This window comes from Cylas formicarius, unplaced genomic scaffold (genome assembly GCF_029955315.1).
Source record: "Cylas formicarius isolate icCylForm1 unplaced genomic scaffold, icCylForm1.1 PGA_scaffold_6__28_contigs__length_40554024, whole genome shotgun sequence".
In the NCBI taxonomy this organism is placed as follows: domain Eukaryota; kingdom Metazoa; phylum Arthropoda; class Insecta; order Coleoptera; family Brentidae; genus Cylas; species Cylas formicarius.
Genome location: NW_026844347.1, coordinates 32949656 through 32971461, shown reverse-complemented (window position 1 = coordinate 32971461; position 21806 = coordinate 32949656). Strand labels below are relative to the sequence as shown.

Here is a 21806-nt window from a genome sequence, read left to right as displayed (position 1 = left end):
TCTTTGTACTTCCAAATCGTGGATGCAGTCGACGCTGTAAGTCCGTATCGACGTCCCACATCACTTTTCTTTTTTCCCCGTTCTATCTCCAGAATTAAAGCAACTCATCATCTAGAGATAAAATTTTTCGCTTTCTCGCCATGCTCGCGGTATACTGAAATCGTAAACGGTTTGAAGAAATTATTGTATAACTTTTATGTTCTTCTTATGACGTCGTCCTTGTCAATCTAAGAAGGTCGCGCTAGCCATCAACGTAAGTCTTTTAGAAATGTTAGTTTCCTTCTTTCAATTCTTCGACCATCAGTCATCCGAGACGATGTTAACGTACATAGAAATTGAGTCCATAGAAACTGAATAAAAGCAATTTTGTACTGTATTTTGTGAAATCCTTTCTGAATTTTGCCAAAAATATATTCCCAGAAGCAAAACTTATTTGAAAAAAATGTTCCAAAAATGATTTATCATGTTATCTAAAAACCTTTTACATCAAACCAATTAATCAACTACACAATCCAATACCTCTGGCCCTAATTGTTATACTTATTTCAAACAAATATGTTTGATAAACGGTCTCAGGCTATCTCAGAATTGTGAACAACGCATAGCTACATGTATGATAGAAAATTGAAGCATAAATATGGTCACCTCCATAATACTTTAAGTGTTGAAAACTGTAGCCCCCCATAGATGATTTAATCATTTACAATAGTCGTTTTTCGCTTATGTTTGACATGAATATTAATCCGCAAAACCCAACCCCTGACCACCGTTTTAAAAGCCGGAGTTGCGACCTCAATTTTATTAACCATTAACCACATTTCGTGGGGCGGGCCTCACTCGGGGAATATTTTTCCATTTTTTTAGCTTAATCGCAAATTCTAAGCCGCACACGAGTTTTACATTCAAATAAACATTTCAAAAAAGGAAATGAAGTTTAAAAAATAACTCAAAAAATTTCCGATTTGTTTTTACCTCGTGTAAAACGGTTACGTGTGGCAAACGGCAACGATAAACGTTTCACATCGACTATTATTTATTGGAACAAATAATTTTGGATTTGGATTTGATCCCGTAGCCGACTCGACGCCGGAATGTGAAATTGCTTCGTTCTGGGATGATGTAAACCGACATTGTCAAACATCCCCTATCTCTGGCGGTTAATAGGCTGTTTGTATGAATGCGTCGAGCCAAATTATACTCCGCAAGCGGTAATTAAATGGAACAATGTTCCAATTTGGTATTTGTTGCAGTTAAGGATCATCGCTTTAGATCTTTAACCGTCTTTATGACTTGAAGACTACTGAGCAAAAGATGAGAAATTATTTGTTCACAACTCTATGACGTAATTAATTGATTTATTGGAAAACGACCTTTCCGCCAACTTTAAGGGAAACCTGAAGCTAGGAAACACGTGACTTTATGTTAGGGAAGATTTTCGTTTGCTAGACTACTAAGGTCGTCCCTAAGTCACTAAGTCTAGATGAACTATCTAATTAATTTCAATCTCAAAATTGCCCCAAAAATATACGAGAAAACAGCTCTCTCAATATTAGACTGACAAAAACTGTTTGTCAGTTTGATGCACTGTTTGTCAGTACCAAATATACCCAAAATCATTTGAATGACATGGGACCAAATTAAACACGAGATCCAGATGACACGAAATGAATGAAGAAATTAAAATTTAAAAGAGAGCCTTGGCAATGTACATGAGGAAACCTTGAAACTCTCAGGTGCCGAGGACGGGGTAGGTCTAAATCTAATTACGTCTATATTGAATCTAATGTATCGTACCTTTGTCACTTCTGAGCACCTAGTGGGTCGCCTGCAATTTGGCTTTAGAAATGGAATGGAATCTCGAGAAGCTATTTTCTTTTGGAATGTGCTGGTCCAAAGATGCAGACATGAATGGCGAAAGAAATAAATAATGAATATGATGAATATAATGAATATTAAAAAGCTTTTAAATACGTTTCTCATCAGAAAATGATCAGCATCCAAAAATCAAGCCTGATGGGCTTCATTGTAAAATGTAGTGAGCAATTATGTCTTTTCATGAATAGATCAGCGACCAAACTATTGACATGCCCAAAGACACAAAGATGCGTTAGCCTAAGGCTTTATCACTGATCAGAGGTCATCTCTAAAATACCTACGTTATTTAACTATGCGACCCAAAATCGGAGATCAGTTCTAGAATTGAGCAAGCACAGAAAACTCTGAACCAGATGAGGGCGCTTTAATCACAGTCCTGAACTCCGGACCAGAATACACAGAAAACTGAATGAACTGCGAATATCTTGAACGGAAAGTAAGACAAACATAACGGCTCTGGGCACGAATAAATTACAATCAAATAGAGAAAACCGCAATATCTAAGACACATCGCGAAAGGTCAACCTGAGTCGCGGTTAAGATCGCTTATAGATTTCTATAGATTCTCGTATTTTCCTTTGTTTGAAATTACATTCAAGAATTTTGGTTATATTAAGGTTCTTTCGTGTTCTTTCAGCCTAGGTGATATTTTCCTCCGGTTTCTCCAATGTATCACTTCTTGGGTGCCCCATTTCTAAAAAACTTTTAATAATTTAAAGCTATAAAATAAATCTGAAAAATGTAAGCGTAAAGCTATCTGGGATCAACCCATTCAACCCATTCATCCCTTATGACTCGGAGCGAATATAATATTTTCCTATGTCTGAAATGACCGCGCATGCTCCATTGAATGGCTCTTCTTTTTTCTTCATGGTGGCTTCATGGTGGGTTCAGCATAGTCAGGAGCCACTATGTATTTAGTAGCTACAGCAAAAAGCACAGTTCTTTACAAACGGGCTCTAGTTTGATTTTTAAAGCTGCCGCAAAGAAATATAGCTACTATTTTTTGCCTTTTTGTGGCTTCAGTCAGCTAAACTATATTCCAAACGTATTTTAAGCTCCTGTTAGAACTTTCACGCTATTGCTATATATAAAATAAATGATCACCAATAACTGTTAAATAGAAAAGCGTTTAATCTCTTCTTGATTTCAGGAAAGCAGTCCTCTCGAGGTTCATTTAGCACCAACCGGACGCGAACTAGTTCAGGCTCTTCGAGGGCTGTTGCTCCAAGCCCATTGGCATTCGTTCATCATACTAGCGGACTCATCTTCCGCGACAGCTTTACGCAGCCCTGAACTTTGGTCCGTTTTAGAAACGACACCTCTACGTCCCACTTTGGTCGCTTTGCCGAATCCGTTGAGAGCACAGGACCTGTTCAGGTAGGTGAAATACATTATTGATTGTTTCTGCCACCGACATTTTTATCACCAAATGAAACCCAAAATCGGTTCGTAAATCTTGTTACCACATCAGGAGTCCAGAGCTTTTTGCACAACGCAAGTTCATATAGTTGTGTTTTCTTGAAGATTTCGCTCTATTTATGTTTGTGTTGCACTCAACGTGTTTGATTTCTTATTTAATTTTTGTTATCTTAAACCAAACATATTTCAGAGGTTATTCGTATAAATCAAATTCACAAATCCCCAGATAAGTGATCTTTGTTAATGACTCACCCATTAAGATGGCGGTAGCTTTTACATTTCTAATTGCATTAGACCGTATCCGTTCCTAATCACAAATTATTCATCTTGTACGACAACTAATTCTACCCTATGTTAATGTGACAGATGTCCGGGTGCTCCCCTTAACCCCCGTCATGTTTCTGTAATTTGTATGATTCAATTATTTTTTCTCAAAAATGTTTTTTTTATATTAAACCTGTATCGGTTTGGAAGTCACCAGCTACCCAAAACAGTATATTTTGAAAAAAGACGTTTTGGCCTGAAAGCTGACGTCGACATATAATCCGTAGCAAAAATCTACCGAAAACATCCGATCGTACCCAAACCCGTCGCTAAAGTGTCGGAAATATCCGACCGTGGGTATCTTAATCCTTGCTCCTTGTTCAAAAAGTATTTAGTGTCTGTAGGGTCAGCCTGTAAAAAACATAGAACTTTATCATGTTATTTTTTGTGTTTTATCTGAAAGATAGAGATTTCCTACATTATATTCGACACTCTGTTGATAGAAAAAAACATCTCTTACTATTGTGGGTATACTTGTTTTTTTTAACAACTGGTAAAATAATTAACTTAACGACCCGATAAGGCAAATTATGTTCCGATTTCGCTGACAATATTGCAGATTATCAATCGCCTCACTCTATGGAAAATTAAACCAAAGTCAAAGCGCAAACGTTGCGTCAAAATTTGCATCCAAATTATTACACAATTCAATTCCGACGCTACTTCCCACAGCTTTTAGATGAATATTAATTATTCACTTCGTTGGCGTTTAAGAGAAACGATAGAATGGTATAATTTACCCAAAGTTCTTACAACTGCTTCGGGATATAATGGACCAAATAAAGCGTCATTCTGATGCGACCGCAACTGTATAAGTCGTACGTTTGGATCAGACAACTACAACTTTTAGATTTTAATATTTTTCGCTTTATTTTCGTTTATTCATATTTGTGTGGTATACTTTTAAATAAAAATTATTTTCTAGTGCTTCTTTCAAGTTGGATGCTGTCTGTTTTATCGGCCCAGAAAGGAAAGTATTTATTAAAATTAGTACAGTAGCCATAGTAAGCCAGATTTGGCGGGAAAATTTGAATTTTCGGGATCCGCATGTGCAGTATAAATCGTATTCGGCTATGCTCGGACCAATTCGCATCTGCAGAAGAGAGGAGAAAGTTTTGGGTAGGGTACGTGTAATAAACACCAGTGTAGCTTAGAACCGGCACTACTATACTACTATTAATCAAGTAATAAGAGAAGTTTCAAAAGAACTTTAAGACCAGAATTTCCTCAATGAAAGAATTCTTCTAAGAATGTTGTATGGGGTTGCTCTATTTTTACAATATGCTGGCAGAATTTCACACGTAACTTAAATATATTAATGGCCATTCCATCACACATTGCACCTCAATTTTCTCAGTGAGAGTTTTTGTCATATTTTTACAATATGTCGGCAAGATTTTACATGTAACAATGCATACATCACGTGTTGCATCTGCTTCTAATAGAAGTTATTTTTTATATTAAAACTTATAAATTCGCTGCTAACATTTGAAGTAACACGGATGCAATATATACATACTGTTTGGTAAAGTCGCAACATCGATAACAAACGCGCAAATTTGAAGCAAAATTTTCGGTTTTTCGGAGTGAAATTAGGCGGATATTAACGCGGTATTGCTGTGTATACGCTGCTGCTAGAGGCGACAATTTCATTCCGCCTAATTGTTTGTAATTGAAATTAATTACTAATCTACTGAGATTAGAGCTAATTAAAAGTTATGTAGCTGGATAAAATCTAAGACGATAACGTTTGACATTTTGGATTTTTTGGATAAATACACCTTATAATGAGTTGACGTTTATGTGCTAAATTTTGCAGCCAATATGTAAAATAAAAGTCAATAAATAAAAACTTTGTACTGTATGTAACCACAACGAGAACTATATATTAGATTTCAGGAAAGATGACGATTACTTTAGCAATGACACCAAGCGTTTCTTATGGCATTTGCTAGTTTCCTTACTCCGTCGACTCGGGTTGTCTTTCTTTAAACATGCCACAAAACAAGTTTTGAGGTTTGCCCGATCAATGACAAATCCAACCATTGTATATATTAAGCGTTGGAATCGTCATTGGTACTTTTTTTAAAGAACTTTGGACCTACTGAAAAAAGGAAAGTGGGGTTGTTATGTGGTTGTTTTTGTCACGTTGGAGACTAGCACGATAAGTTTGTCTTTTTACACTCTAATCAGCATCAACACGAAAATCATTTTTATTATTAACTAAATTGGTAAAATTATATTTAAATAATAGTTAAAACTAATTTTTTAATCACATAATTTGATAATTTACTCGGCCCATTTTAAATCACGGAAAATATTATTATTACAATTAAAAATTATAATACTAAAATATTAACTAAAAAAACACAAGACAACAACACTTCAGCTTTTATTTTTAATAATTATTTCATGCTTTGCGTATAAACTAAATGTCACGAATGGACAGGAATGACTTCTAAAACGATTTTGTTATTTACTAGGATACGCGAAAAACAAATGAAAATCGTAACGGAGCGGTTTTTCTTTTGTTAACTAAAGATGTTGATGATGAGTGTTGACTAGTAAATTTAAAAATAATAATTTACTAAATTACCTAGAAGTAATAAATGTAGACCATAAATAAAAAAAAATATGGTAGTATTCTTTAAAACATTGTTAAAAAAAACAAAATTTTTACCAAGAAATCAGTAACATTTTCATTTGTTAACTTAAAAGTTAGTTAACAATACAAAAATAAACAAATTATTTTATGTGGTAAATGTATTCTTAAAGTATAGACATTTGACCGTGGATGCTGTAAATTTCATAAATTTATCTCTTACGGTTGCTTAAAATTTACATTATAAAAAAATGTTAAAATCAAAATTTTAAAAAATGGTTTGGGGATCACTTTTCCATCATAAGTACTTATCAAAAATATATATAGGTTAAATTTTTATGATCAAGTGGTAGATGGGGGGGGGTCCACTTGACGTGCATGAATTAGATACATATCTAGTGACCCAATGAGTCACTACTTTTCTTATTATTATTTAGTGCCTGTCGGCTAGACTGAAGTAATGGCTGAAGTTTAACATAATTTGCTTATCTTTAATTCAAATTTTTTTCCGGTATCCACACTTTACATAGGTTTGGTTGATCCTCTCTGTGAAAAATGCATTTAGTGACTATTATCAATGATTATTGATATTGGCACTGGTTAGACGAGTACTTTCTGTTGTAAATGTCTCTGGAAATAGGGAGACATAAGGATAACAGGCATGTTGTTTTTTACTCCCTTCTCTAAAATATCTAATTATACAACGATGGAGCTTATGGAAAGTGTCATTTTACGACGATAGTTTCTTATCTACAGCTGCGAGCCACTTCGGACATTTCCGGGATTTTACTGATGGGTTTAGGAGCGATCGCAGGTTTTCGGAGTTTAAACTTTGACGTTTGTCAATTCTGATGGTCATGTCATATATCAATCAAAAACTGACAGTAGTAGAAAAACTTTAGGATTGTGTATAAAATCCGGTTCAAAATCAGCAAAAATAAGATTTTAATATCATGTACTTTAAATACTAAAATCTTGAGGAACATTGTTTATATAACATTATTGTTGTAAATTAATTTTGGAAAAGATTCATTGGTTAGTTCTTTAGATCTTTTAATAATCAAAAACAAAACACCAAAATTAATCAAGAAGTTAAGCTACATACTAAATTGGCACCCCGTAGCATATGTATTTAAATACATAGTGCCATGAAATCGTACGGCGTTTAGCAAGTATTTGCTTAAATCTGCGTGTGTATATTCAAATCCTACGCGGCTAGAAAAATATTCCTACGATCTTTTATCAGATTCCGAAACATTTAAATTCAAATATCCACCGTAATATATTTCCCTTGTAAAGACGCGTTCTACATTTTTACATCCGACAAGTTTATCTGGCCACAAAAACGTTAAAAATGGGCAAAGGCATCTGGAAGAAGACGCGGGTAGATTCGCGTTATTGAACGGCGGAACTTTTGCATAAACATTAAGTATATTCCGAAGCGAAAACGAAGGTATAAAGTTTGTTCGCCAATGTGATAAAAATATCTAGAAAATTTTGACTGCACGGGAAATAGGAAATGTTAGACGGCATCGAGTATTCTACCGGCTACGCGAAAACTTTTCCAGCCGGATATAGTTGCTATCAGGCGTTAATAAAATTGAGGTATTCCCTTCTCCTTTTTTTTCTCTTTCGGAGCGACATTCTGTAAAATGTAAAACTCGAAGAATGTGGATCCGTTCGCGACACACCGACATTTTTAGTTTCCGTGATGGATATAGCGTTTTTAGGTTAAGTTTAAGGCGACGTCATGCCAACAAAATTTATCGAGTTGCCGCAAGTAGAGAGAGGAGGGTCTTTCTAAGACCTGCGACAGGTTATCCACGATCTACGATCGTCAAAAATATTTTTTAGTGCCAAGAATAATATTTATTACCCCATCTGTCGCGTTGAATGTCAAATATTGTTTGATGCGGAACTACGGAGAGTAACACTAAAGAAGAGTGGAGTAAACTCTGTGGAAACAGCTGCACACACAGCGATGGTGGCGTCGCCCTAGTGAGAGAATTTTGAAATCGACACTATGGTGGAAATATATCACTCCACTAAACACCAACGTCTGAGCATATTTAAAAACGAATCATACTTATTATCCGCCAAAAACAGGCTTTGCATGTATAATTTGATTATAAACCTTGTACGTAATCAAATGATTTTAATAATACAAAAATTGTGAGATCGGCAGTTAACATCTGAAACCGGTAAATGTTTGAACACTATATTAATTTAAAAAGAGCAAACTCCAAACAAGTAAAAACGTAATTAACAAGTACTCAGGATGTATATAAATGCTGATAAGTATGTAATTAAAAATAGAATGGGAGTGAAAACTTTCTCCAACTTTTATTAGCTGGTCGGTATTCTTTAACATTTTTATCTTTATTTTATAAAAGTGTTTTTTTTTATAATTTTTTGGAGTTTTTCCATTATGTTTCGTTTTTCCACTCGTAGAGGATAACAAAAAAGTTTTCGTAGTTTAGTTTAGTTTCGCTCTACAAGATACACACTAAGATCCCGTTTTCAAATAGAGTCAAAAGTGATCTGCCCATTGTGACCGCATAAAAAGACTGCTTCATTTTTAGATGACGACAAATTTTTAAAAAATTGGCAGCTTTTAATAACTTTAATATGTTACCACGGTCAAGGTTCTAATTTCTTAAATATTTTCATACAACTCTTACATAGCTATTAAATTAGTTACTTATTTTCATTAATTCCATGTTTACATTTTGGTAAGGTACTAAGAAATCTGCGTTTTTAAATTTAAAGTGCCCACATTCTTTCATTGATGTTCTAGACTCAATAAAATTATTTGATACTAATAATATAAAATGTCAGTAATTATCTTTTTCTACTCCCGCCTGTAAAATACTTAGTTACGCACCGATCTAGCGTGCGGGAAGCGTCACATTACCACGTCAGTTTCATTTCCCACGAATCGTAGCCACTTCGGACATTTCCGGGATTTTAGCGCACGGGTTTGGGGGCAATCGGATGTTCTCGGAGATATTTCCCACGCTTTGAATTTTGACGTTTGTCATGTATTCGTATTTTGCAAAAATGTACGCAAAAACTAACGGTCGTAGAAAAAGTATAGTACGCAACACGTTCAGTCAACTTTTTAACTCACTCGTTTATTAAACACTCGCTCCGCTCGTGTCAAATAAATTCGTGAGTCAAATGCCGTTTACCGCACTTGTTGCATAATATACTATAACATTTGTTTCTTGGACTAGCAGTGAGATTTATTATTTGCAATTCTACAAAACTTGAAGTAAACAAAAACACTCTGTATAAACCTCGTTCATTAATATTTTAATATCTGAATTCAAAAATGCTCCTAAGTTTTACAAGAAAATTTTCAGTAAATAGTAAAAGCTGAAGCTATTTAAAAACATTCATAAAAACTATTACGGGAAATTAAAAAACATAAAATCGATGTTTTAAATGATTATGTCGCTCTAGGCGCAGGGATGTGTTGCTTAAGAAGAACGTGCCTAACAATTTGGCCAGCCATTGTATTTTGTCTCTTTTTGCTGTTTTGCTGCCGTTTCCTTTTTTTTTGGGCCTTTACTACAAATTCATACAAACGAGATTAAAGTTCCGGAGTTTAGTCGCGTAAGTGTATAATAGACTTCCCTATTTGCCAAATGGAGTACCGGCTAAGCATATAACATCCTTAAAGCTCGTCGGAGGATTATGCCAAGTTCGACGAGATTCCGGCCAATTCACTTCTTGAACAATGTTTTATAATCTTAACCTACAGTTTACCGTGGCGCTCCTCCCCAGAAACGTTACATTCAATTTCAGCCAACTACCCCCGCGTCTTTAAATCCGCGACGTAATTATTCCACCCCCTTTGTGGATTCCAACTATTCCAATCAAATGTAAATTTAACGAGCGTTGTTTCCGTGGGACCGGCGTGTAAAGAAGAAACTTATCTCGGAAGTTGTTGCGACAAGACAAACTTAGTGTCGGAAATATTTGATAATTGGGTTGGACGGCTAGGGAATTTTAATGCTCTAGACTCATTCCACAAAGGAGACCGCTAATTTTAAAATGTTGGAGTAGGACTGAAGTAGATCTGTCTATTTTTCTTCCACAACTTACTTATATTCCCGGAATATTTAAATTGTCTTTAATCAGATTTGAATTGATTCAATATTAAATGTGTATGAGGTGATAGTTGCGGGAAGATGGCAACTAGAGATGCAACTGGCAACGATGCGATAAAAAACTGAAGCATATTTTGCAATTGAAAAAGACGGGTAGGGAAGGGGGTTGTTGTCTTTCTCTAACTCATTTATATTAATAAGAGAATGTTCATGTTGTTTGATTACTTTATTTGGCGATATTAAGTAATTGATACATTTATATTGTACGTGATATATGTGTGGCAACACTGCGCACGGGCCGGCAAGGACAGTGTGTGTTCTGTGGCTAGGTTAGAGAAGAAAAGTGAGCGGCACCATGCGAATACAAGATGAGGGATAAATTCTGTATTTTCTTTATTTTGTGTTTATGTGATGATAAATAAGATCCACACCCCATATGCGATATATTCTTACTGATATATGCAATTTATTATTTGGTAATATATTGTATATAAAATATTTCATGAAATATGTGTATATAATAAGCAAACTTCTTAAAAATCTCTTCAACGAAATATACAAAACTAACCAAAACATTTAATTATTTTGTTTTGTTTAAAAGGAAAGAAAATATTTATTTTTTCATGAGTATTAGATAAAAAAATCTCAAATCACGCAAGTATTTATCTATAATAACATAACATTTAAGTAAGGTTTTTTATTTTTCGAAAATGGGAATTATTTTATATTGTCTTATTAATTTTTATGTGACAGTTAAATCAGTAGCTGAAGAATATCAAAATGCTCATTTACGCTTTTCGTTGCTTTATTTATATTTAAATACTTTATTTAACAAATAATGAGTTATTATTTATAATGCAAAAACCTCCATAATAAATAACTATTTTATAAATAATTTTTGAAAGAAACTTCCACAGGCTACTGTAATACTTTTTACAAAACTCCTGGATTCCTCCTGAGTCGGGTTTTGCTGAGTCGAACTTACTGACGTTTTGGGTTATTGTGTTTACAGAAAACCTACCTTAATGCGTGGTCACATTACCATCCGGTCCAAAGATCATCGGTTATCAACTCTCTTCTTTACAGAGCCGTAAAACTATCTCAGCCCGAGTCACTGAAGCCAGAATTAAAACATCTTACCTCTGCTCTTCTGTCTAATAATTTCCACATTAAAGATATTAAGCGTTCCATCAAATAATACACTTCACCACAGCCTTCCAATAGCAATGAAGCCGAAAGCAATCCTGCAGTTGCCACTGTAGTCCTTCCTTACATTCACTGACCACATATCAAAGGTTCTAAAGAATTATAACGTCGAAACCAGATTTACCACTTGTCCAAAAATCTCTCAACATCTTCGGTCAGTTAAGGACAAAATTCCGTTTGAGATGTCAGGAGCTTACAGCATTCCATACATATGCGGCAAGGAATACATTGGAGAGACCGGACGAAAAATATCAACTAGGCTCAAAGAACACGAAAGAGCCTTACGACTAAGACAAATAACCGCAACAATATAACAATCTTAACCGCGAATTAGGTCTTTATCTGTCACCAATATGAGAATTAGTCATCCGAGACGATGTTTATGCCCCTCATTTAGCCCCCCCCCCCCCCCCACCAACAGTATGTAAATAGGTACAGATTAAAATGCGAGCCAGTTTCAGTCGAGCTCTGAGGAAGTCAACAGGATGATTGGCGAAATGTCAGCAAGTTCGACTCAGCAAAACCCGACGTTTTGTAGAAGTTTTGTAAGAAGTATTTCATAAATGTTAAATAATTAACACCAGTCTGAAGCTACACGAGTCTTGTAAGATTACAATTACTTCGCAAGGTCCTCACTAATAAACATTTTATCCTAAAAAGCCAAAGAGGTAGAAAAATTGAGAAATCATTATACAAAATTTCTTATTACGGTTATTATAATTCTCCGCAACAGTTTAATTTAAACTGATAATTTGAAAGTTACCTGAAGTGAGATAACTCTGAAACTTCGCGGCATCGTTGTATTAGTAACATCTTTTATCTGTTTTTGACACCCCTTTGTTTTTATGAGCCCCATTTTTTTCTGACCACCGAAAGTTCGGCCATTAATAAAATGCTACTTTCATATTTCAAAGGAAGTTTGCCCCTAAGTTGCGGTTTATTCTTTTGAAGCCGGAAGTTTGCTTCTCACTGAAGGACTTTTGTTATAAAGAAGGACGCCGGAGTAGGTTGCATTAAAGTTTTGATAACGACGCAAAAGGGTGGGTTAAAATTCTACGGTCCGCGCGCAAAATCTAAGTCAATAATATTTCACATAACGCTGTTATTAGAAACCAGTTCCTGTGTTATGCGATTATTGTTAGTTGATTATGATATCCAACTCGAAGACGGATACAGGATATTTCTACTGGGAGGCTGAAGAGTTGCAATGCAACTGCAAGCTTTATGAAGTTTCGTTACAGATATAGATCCCTGCAAATAACTCATTTAATATTTGAAGGTTGGATAGACAGAGAACATCCTAATTCAGGAATTTAAAACGGGGTGGCTTCGAGTAAGGTAAAATAACTAGTGTGAGAAGAAATTGATGCTGATTCAGTTATTGGAATGAAACTTCTATGCAATAATCATAATAATAATAAAAGTGATTATACTGCTTTCTCAAAGTTTCAAAAAAAAATTAATACTACCGCAAAAATTGACTAAAAAGAATACATCTATACTGCCGAATATAAAATGTTACAAATTGCCGGCATATTGGAAAAGTGTTTGGGACTGCTTTGTTAGAGCTATTTTTGTCCTTTCAAATTAAAAAGAACTTTGACAGCAACCAACATGGTTTCTAGAAGGATCGATCTTTTTTGCTCATATCGACTTTTCTAAAACTATTGTCAAGGTTCATCACGCTGTTAAACTTGTAAATTTCGATCTGTAGGGGAGGCCTATAGACCTTTTAAAAAAATATTTGCAAGATACGAGGAGTGTTCTAAAAGTAAAGTGCCTTTTAAGTTTTATTAAAAAGCATTTATTTATTTATCAAAATGAATATTGTTCTCTTGAAAGTAATCGCCCTCCAGATATAATGTGCTTGTGCCAATCTTGAGTCCTGCCAGCGATTTTTTCTTTATCTCCTCAAACGTTCCAAGCCTCCTTCCATTCATGGGTTTCTTAAATTTTGGGAACAGGTAAAAGCGTGCTTTTGTTTTTATCCAAACGGATAGACACAAGGAATGATAAGTGAGTAGGTGAATTCTAGTTTTGCAAAATCCACGAATTGTTTTCCCACAATTCCAAACATTTTCTTTGTATTGCTTCTCGCAAACGGACATAACTTCAAGGTGATACTCGTTATTGACCGTACGACCTTGTGGTAATAATTCCTAAAGTACTATGCTACGATAATCAGAGAAAACAGTAAACAAAATCTTGACATTTGATTTTTTCGGTCTTGGCGGTTCTGGATTCTTCCGTTGGGGCGACTGGGCTTTAATTTCGACATCACCTTATACCAACACTCACCGTCACCGTCATCAGTTATGACCTTTTTGAGCATATCAGGATCCATCATTGACTTCGTTTAACAGCTCTTAAGCGATGCTCCTTCAACGGTCCTGCTACACGTTTCATTCTCAAAACTTCGAAATGATGATTTTTCAACACCATTTGTTTCCCTTCTTCAACGCTTTTATCAGTTATTGACGTGTTGGGACGTCCAAAGCCAGGTCATCTTGTGTTTCCATTTTTTAGACAAAATTTTATGCAAATTCTTTGTTCCATTTTTTTTTACAGCAGAAAATCACCAAGCACACAAAACACGTCTAACGCTTCTGTCTCACAAAGAAAACTGTGAACATATGTTAGGTACACATGTCGGCTTATCTGGATGTGACTTGTGAGGTTGAGCAATTGTTTTATGATATTGGAACTTGTTTATAGGACTCTCATGGTACGTATTCATTGCACGCTGATAAACTGATGATTTCTAGTACAGTCGTTGCGGAAATGCAAATATGCTCTTAAAACTTGTTAATATTGTTAAAAATTTAAGCGCATTTTAGAATCTAAACTGTTGTTCGCGTAATTTATTATTTATTCTAAGAACTCCCGATGTGCCCCAAAGAACCCAACCTCTTTAATTACGTTATATTGCATTATGGTAAGAAGTATTCTGGTCTATTCGTCAGGGTTCGAAATATCACAATTACATAAAGACCTTTTTACTTTCATAATGAGAGTTTAGACTATGATCGTTTGCAATTACTGAAGTCCAAAAGGCAGAGTGATATTTTCCTTGTTTATAAGATTATCGATTCGGAGTTTTGTGTGAACAATATTCTTTTTAATGCTAGCCTATGGAACAGGCTAATTTCAGTGTCCGAGCTTTTACGAGACTTTAGAAAGCTTATTACGAACAAAATTATTATTTTTTATATATAGCTTTATTTGTTATGTTCTAATTTCTTTTGCGTTCCTCTACCGAATTTTGTCATTATTCCAATTGTCTGTATTTAGTGTTGCCTTAGAATTGATCTACTCCAAATCACATAATCCACTTAAAATATTTTATCCCAATAAACGCACTAAGCTAAACTACTTTTCCTTCCCCCCCCCCCATCTTTTTCTAGAAAAAGACACCTAAAAATGTGAACCGAGATCAACCAAGACCGACAAAAACATTCCTGAGAGAATTTAGAGTAATTCTGTTAACTGTGTTCCGGTGCCGCGAAAATCCCGGTTGATAAAGTTACGGGCTCTAGGTGGAAAATCTTTTGATGACGGAATTATTTGGGCTCTTAGCCGAAACGTGACAAACGGGCGTTACGGCTCGCATCCCCAAAATTTTGATCGCGTCTCGATACCAAACCTTATATAAAAAAACTGCGCCATTGATGTACCATCATACGTAGTCTATTATCGGAAGGAGTATTTGATTGACGTTGTTGTCGGTTCAGCATCTCTGAATTGTTTGGGGTAATTTACTTAATATCGAGTGTTTCCCTATTCCGCATGAATTTTTTGCTTTGTTCGCTGAAATAAAAGCTGAACTTTTTCATCAAAGGAGATGATAATTGATATCTGAGTACCAGAACGGGAGTATTTCTCGAGCTTCCACGCAAGTGCTGACTCAGAATTAAAGTTGAAATTTAGCAAAATTTTCAGAATTCGACTCAATTTGTGACAAGAACCAACACTTTTTTTGTGTGTGTGCAATGTTGTGTTAAGTGTTAAGTGTTTCCGACACTGTTTTAGACAAAACAGCTTTGTTTGTAAATTATCGCATTTTCTATAATTGTGTCAAACTTGTCGCATTATATACCACTATATATACATGATTTGTGTTGTCAGTGTTGCCAAAACTCCCAAAATTAATTTTGCGTTGTAGATTCTAAATCATTCGTACTTCTTGAATGAAAAAGAGTGTGGATTTTATTTTATACATCAAAAGAATAATTTAGGCCTTTTTAATTTTCTTGTCCAATGACCAAGATTTGGGTGTTGCAAAAAGAACAATTAAAAAGGTCGACCGGGTATACCTGTCTGATCAGTATTATTCTATGATGAGCGAAGCCAGCCACAAATTCTCTGTGTTTATGTGGTGGTGGAGAATTTTGGAATTCTGAAAGTGGTGGCCCACTTATTATAAGAAAACTTGCCTGTCTGATGAAAGTTTTGTAAAAAAAAAACTTCCAAAAGGACTGAAACAGATCCTCTACTTTTATAAAATTTCAATATGATCAAAGCACAAAAGATGCAGACACTTCACAAAATTTCATTGGTGGTTTAAGCAAACACACTTTTTAACTATCCAGGAATAAATCTGCTTCTATTTTTTTGCCAGTTCTACAGGCTTACCCGAACGGAAATGTTCCCCTAAACCCTGAGAAAGTCGAAAATATCAAACGGGTGAACAGTAGCATACCTTCAGAGTATATGCAATTTAATGAGAAAATTTTTGATTGCCCGACTGGTGAACTGGGCGATGAAGACCCAAATGTCGAGTGTGGCCAAGAATTCGATTATGTGCCTTAAAAACTTTGTCATCTTTGTAAATAAAACTTAGTTTTGAGTTTCCATTTCGTTTTTGTCTTACTTTTTAACCTAATTTAATATGCATATGTTCAGTGCAAAAACAACATAAGTCCGGAATATATTTTTTTATTATATATCGTAAAAAATAATATTTCCAAATATCATTTATCAAAAAATTTAGTCAACTAAATTTATGATAAAAAAAATATTATTCTAGTAATATAGTTTTTTGTGATTCCTCAAAAGTTTAATTTTTTGACTTATGTGGTTTTTGAAATGAGCGATTCAATTGCTTTCGTCTCTCGGCGTGACCCTGACATTACGGAAACGTCTGGCGCGATCTCTCCCCAGCTACGTCTTACAATTAAACCTTGTTTTCAAGGGATATTTTTCACTCGCCCTTCCGTAGTTCCCGAGGGCGGAAATAAATAAAAGGGATTTGCCGTTTTACCCGCTTTGACGTTACACTGCGGAACGTAATGACGGCCGGTCCGCCCCACTCTCTTTTATTGCCGACATAAAAAAAATAGATACATATAACTTATCAGATTAAAAGCGTTTGCTGTTCTTAATTTTTGCAGGAAACTGGCAGACATATCTAGATCGACCCGGGGCGTGGTGATATTGTGCAGCGATAGCAGGAGCGCGATCAGGATCCTCGATGACGCGAAACGCTTGAACATGATGGACGGCCACTTCGTCTGGATATGGATCGACACTGCCGGTTCGATTAATATCCGAAACGGGTCTGAGGAGGACAACAAAGAGTCGATCGAACGCACGAAACGCGACTCAGATCCGTCGGAATTCCGTAACAGGGCGAAACGGGACGCGTACGACGACATAAACGATATGCATATTCATTATTTTTTGAAAAACGATCACTACCTTTTGTTGAATCGTAATAATTATGGCGTTGAAAGTTCTAAATCGCACGATCGCGGTCCATCCGACGTCGTCGTCGGAAAAACGCGCGTTGTTGTGCTTAACGATTATTTCGGAGGTGATGATGTCAGTGGGAAAAAATTGAGTGAGTTGCCTGCGGGGTTGCTGCGTTTGAAACCGCTGCCCGTGAAAGTCGATAGGCATTTGGTCAAAGGCGCGGTCAAGTTGCTCACCACCACGCTGAGGACGGTCATGGACAGGTCTCCCGCCTGGTTGGTGCAGAACGTGGCCTGGAACAAGTTCGCTACCAGTTGCTGGGAGCAGGAGTTCGAAGGCGACTCTAGTTTCGCCACGGATTTCGGCAGGTACGATGACTTTATTATGTGAATTCTAAACTCTGAACTCTGTCGGTAACTTGATATGATCTTCTGTTCCTGTTTTCAAATGTTGGAATAATATTTCCAACTATTTAGTTTAGACCAACACAACAAAAGAAAATCAAATCACAGAGCTAAACGTTGATTACGTTTAAGTCGATGTTTTCAAGATTCAACCAAAGGTGGCTTAAACTTCCATATCAAGTCTAAAATATCTTTGGTTTGACCTGAACCGAGTTCCTTGAGTTTGCGATATGAACACGTGAAGCGGCTTGGAATCACGAATTGACAGCTGTCAATTGGGAATTTGAATTGTGAAGTACGATGTTTGTTTTCTTTTTGGTTGTAAACAAAATAAATGCGAAGATGACGACAGTTTTACGAAATAAACACTGCATCTTCAGGCCGCTTAGTCGAGCCGCTTGGCTTGAAACCGGCTTGAAAACGTCGACTTAAACTTAGTAATTTTTGTACATAACAAATATCCACTGCATATGAATATACATAGAAAAATATGTTCCAACTAACAATTACATGGAAAATTAAAATTTCCGCCCAAATAATTCCAATTACAATAACAGATTCTACTTAGTGAGCCTACTTGCAAATTATGTTAATATATGAAATAAAGGTTGACTTGGATATTAAGTTCGCATTGACTCTTGTTAGGTAAAACGCTTAAAACTCACTTACTGATCCGGCCCTGGGAACCAATGAAGTCTAACGCCATGGAGTGCATTTTGTAATGAATTAAATTATGAAAAAAATTGATCGAGTAAGCTTCTCTACGAACTTCAAGAGAATCGATTTGATTGAAACATGTTTAATAGGGCTTGATGTTCAAAACCCTTATACGGATAAATCTCTGAATGTTTAAACAATAAGTATTTAAGAAATCTCCGCTGAACATTTTTGAAACTATGAGTCTGGTAAACTGAATTCCAGATCCAAGAGCAGTACAGTATTTTTATAGCGAAAATATCCATGAAAGAGTCAAAATCCTAACAATATATCCAGCCATCTTATAACCTTAGCTTAAATTTGATTTATTATATACTGAACTAAACTCAATTCGCTGGCAAATAATGCTTCCAAGTGTTTTATTTCCAATTTCTTTTCGAAATTAACGTTACCAATTCTATAGGCACATGGAAAAAATTTTGCTGTTTTGCACTAAACAGCAATGAGTTTTAAGGTGTTTTAGGTGTTTTTTACATATGAACGTATTTCTACGGGATTTAAGTTTTCATGTAGCCTTATGCAGTCATTAATATCATTAATTGTTAATCATTAAAATTTAAAATAATTAGCAAGACTCAAGACATAATTGTCTTTAATTCGTCTGGTAATTAGAATGTGGAATAGTTTGACTTGAAATAAACTTTTAAATTTTGAAGGGATCGGGGTGAACTGCAAAATTTGTAAAAGTTAGGGAGTTCCTAGGGTAAGCTACAGAATTTTCCGTTTTCATCGTTCAAATTTCAGGAATTTTCCGGTTTCACACTAAAAGTCGAGGTTTTCTCACTTTTCGGTTTAGATCTCGTGATATTTCAATAATAAAAAATCAATAATTTTAGTTCCAATAGTTCCAACAGTATATTAGTAGTTAGTAATTAACGTAAACTTTTCTGGATTTTTTAGTTTTTTGTGCTGTGATTGAAAATGGTTAGTGACATAGTCCAACTAGAATTTTTATCATATTATATCATAATCATAGTATCAATGAAATGTCCTTGATAAAAAGATTGCAGTTTAGACTCCATTTTTGTAATGAATAGTTTTTGTGTTTAGTGGCAAAATGTCAGCAATGTTCCAATACATTTAAACTTTTTTAAAAGTTTACTTTATTAGGGAACCTTTCGTATTTTACTTACCGAAGCCCATCTTAAGAGTTGAAACAAATCGATTGTATATTTTTCTTAGAATTTTATGCATGAAGTCACAGAATATGACAAGTGAAGAACGACTATGAATACTCTAAAAGACATATGGCGTGGTCAGAAGTCATTTTCGTATAAAAAGGGTGATTTAAAAGTGAAAGTGCTTTACCGGTCTAGGAAAATACGATCAAATTGAATTAATCATCTGGTTAAATTTAATTAAAAGATAAGAAATAAATAAATAAACGTTATTTAAGAATTGGTGTTCCATGGCTAGGCGTGCAAGTTGTATAAAAAAAATATGTTTCAACATCCCTTCAATACCGCTAAGATAAATATAGGGACTAAGTTGTTTCTCATTCTTTGTTTGGAAATCTTAGCGGGGTCGTTTAAAGCAACACCTAGACAACGGGGCAATTTTGAAGGCGACGGGATTTTGTTCTAGATGCTGCGCTTTGTGTATACAAGAACGGGTCCCTTTTAACCGAATAGTAGCGGGATAAGGATGTCGCTTTTAAGCATTTAATTTGCTGCGAAATGGCTCCACAAACAGCTTGCATTAATTGAGGCTTTACGGAAATTATGTTAGCAGCGGACTGTTTTGTATATAAATATACTTGTGCAGTAGTGACAAAAAGTAGCGCTCCTGGAAAACAGCAGTATTATTCAAGTTTTGTTTATTTATTCCTGAATGTTCACATATTCGCCTTTGTTTCCTTATATAATGTGTCGTGTTCGTTGCCAGATAACAAAAAATTATTAATTATAATTGATTTTGTTATTAATAAGAATAAAATTGTAGCCAAATGTTTTTATGAGTGTCCATTATCCGGGAACTTCCTAGGTACTATTATTTAAGTCTTAATATTTGTAGTAGAATCAGTCAACAATAACAACAAACAAAACAACAATCAGTTAACATATCATTTATCACATAAAACAGAAATATTTTATTTTATTTCATCTGAGATGAAAGCAAATGCAACAAGACTGAGGCTGTAGTTTTAGTCTACTCTTTAATATACAGCAGATGTCTTTGAAACTGAAAAAATTTAGTGAGTTTATCAAATTGTAAATATTATAAGAGTACGATTTTGAAAGTTTTTATCTGGGCTGTGAAAATTTGTTAGTAAGCAAGCAAGACCTTCTATATAATTATGGTATAAGTAAAAGATGTCATGTGTTAAGTTAACCTTGGAGTTTTTGGACGCGTATTTCATCAACTGAGTCAAAATATAGGCGTAAGACAGCAGTGATTTAACCGAGGTAAAGAAGTTACAGCGAAGATTTTTGGTTTCTCTTATGACTTTGTGATGTTAATTTTAAGCAAGTGGACAAATGCACAGTTATAAAAATTATCTCTATCGCAATTAATACATTCATTTGTTGGTGGCTACTGGTTAATTGGTGTCGGTCGGTGTAAAGATGATATTTAAGATGTACTCGATGCTGTTTAAATGTATTTCATTAATAATGACTTGCTGAGTTCGATCAGATGGAATGAATTTAGCAGGCTCTTGTCCAGCCCAATAAATCTTAATGTTAAAAATGATTTAATTTTTCAAAGAAACTTCCACAGGCTTATAGGATTGCTTTCAGCTTCATTGCTATTGGAAGGTTGTGGTGAAGTGTGCCATCAAAAAATATACTTTACCGCAACTTTCCAATAGCCATGAGACCGAAAGCAATCTCAAACTTGCCACTGTGGTCCTTTCTTACGTTCAAAACATCACTGATGACATATTAAAAGTTCTAAAGAAATATAGCTTCAAAACCAGATTTATCACTTTTACAAAAGTCTCTCAACATCTTCGATCCGTCAAAGACATAATTCCGAACGCAATCACGAAACCGGACATAAAATTTTATTCGATAAAACTAAAATTCTTGCCTGTAATCAATTTTTCTACCAACGAAAAATCAGAGAGTCTATAGAAATGTATAAAGAACCTAACAATCTTAACTGCGACTCAGGTCTTTATCTGTCACCAATATGGGAATCAGTCATCCAAGACGGTGTTTATGCCCCTAATTTAGATCCGCCCCCCTCAAACAATATATAAACAGGTACAGAGTAAAATGCGAGCCAATTTCAGTCAAGGTCTGAAGAAGCCAACCGGATGGTTGGCGAAACGTCAGCAAGTTCGACTCAGCAAAAACCGACGCAGGAGGAATCAAGAAGTTTGTAAAAAAAGTGATGGTTGCTTTTGTAATAATCTGTGTGGGAGAATTGGGAGATATGCTACTTGCTATTTGCTTGATTCTTCTTCACCATGCAACTGATCCATATAATTGTATAAACAGGTTTTGT

General features: G+C 35.1%; 1 protein-coding gene across 1 annotated transcript in view; it reads left to right on the top strand.

The window, feature by feature from the left end:
- The window catches only part of LOC132703854 (uncharacterized), a 145848-nt gene that overhangs the window by 47342 nt on the left and 76700 nt on the right, over window positions 1-21806 (top strand). The window contains exons 3-4 of the mRNA XM_060673370.1: window positions 3029-3255; window positions 16935-17603. Coding sequence (XP_060529353.1) covers window positions 3029-3255; window positions 16935-17603 — 896 coding nt within the window. The remainder of the gene's footprint in view (window positions 1-3028; window positions 3256-16934; window positions 17604-21806) is intronic.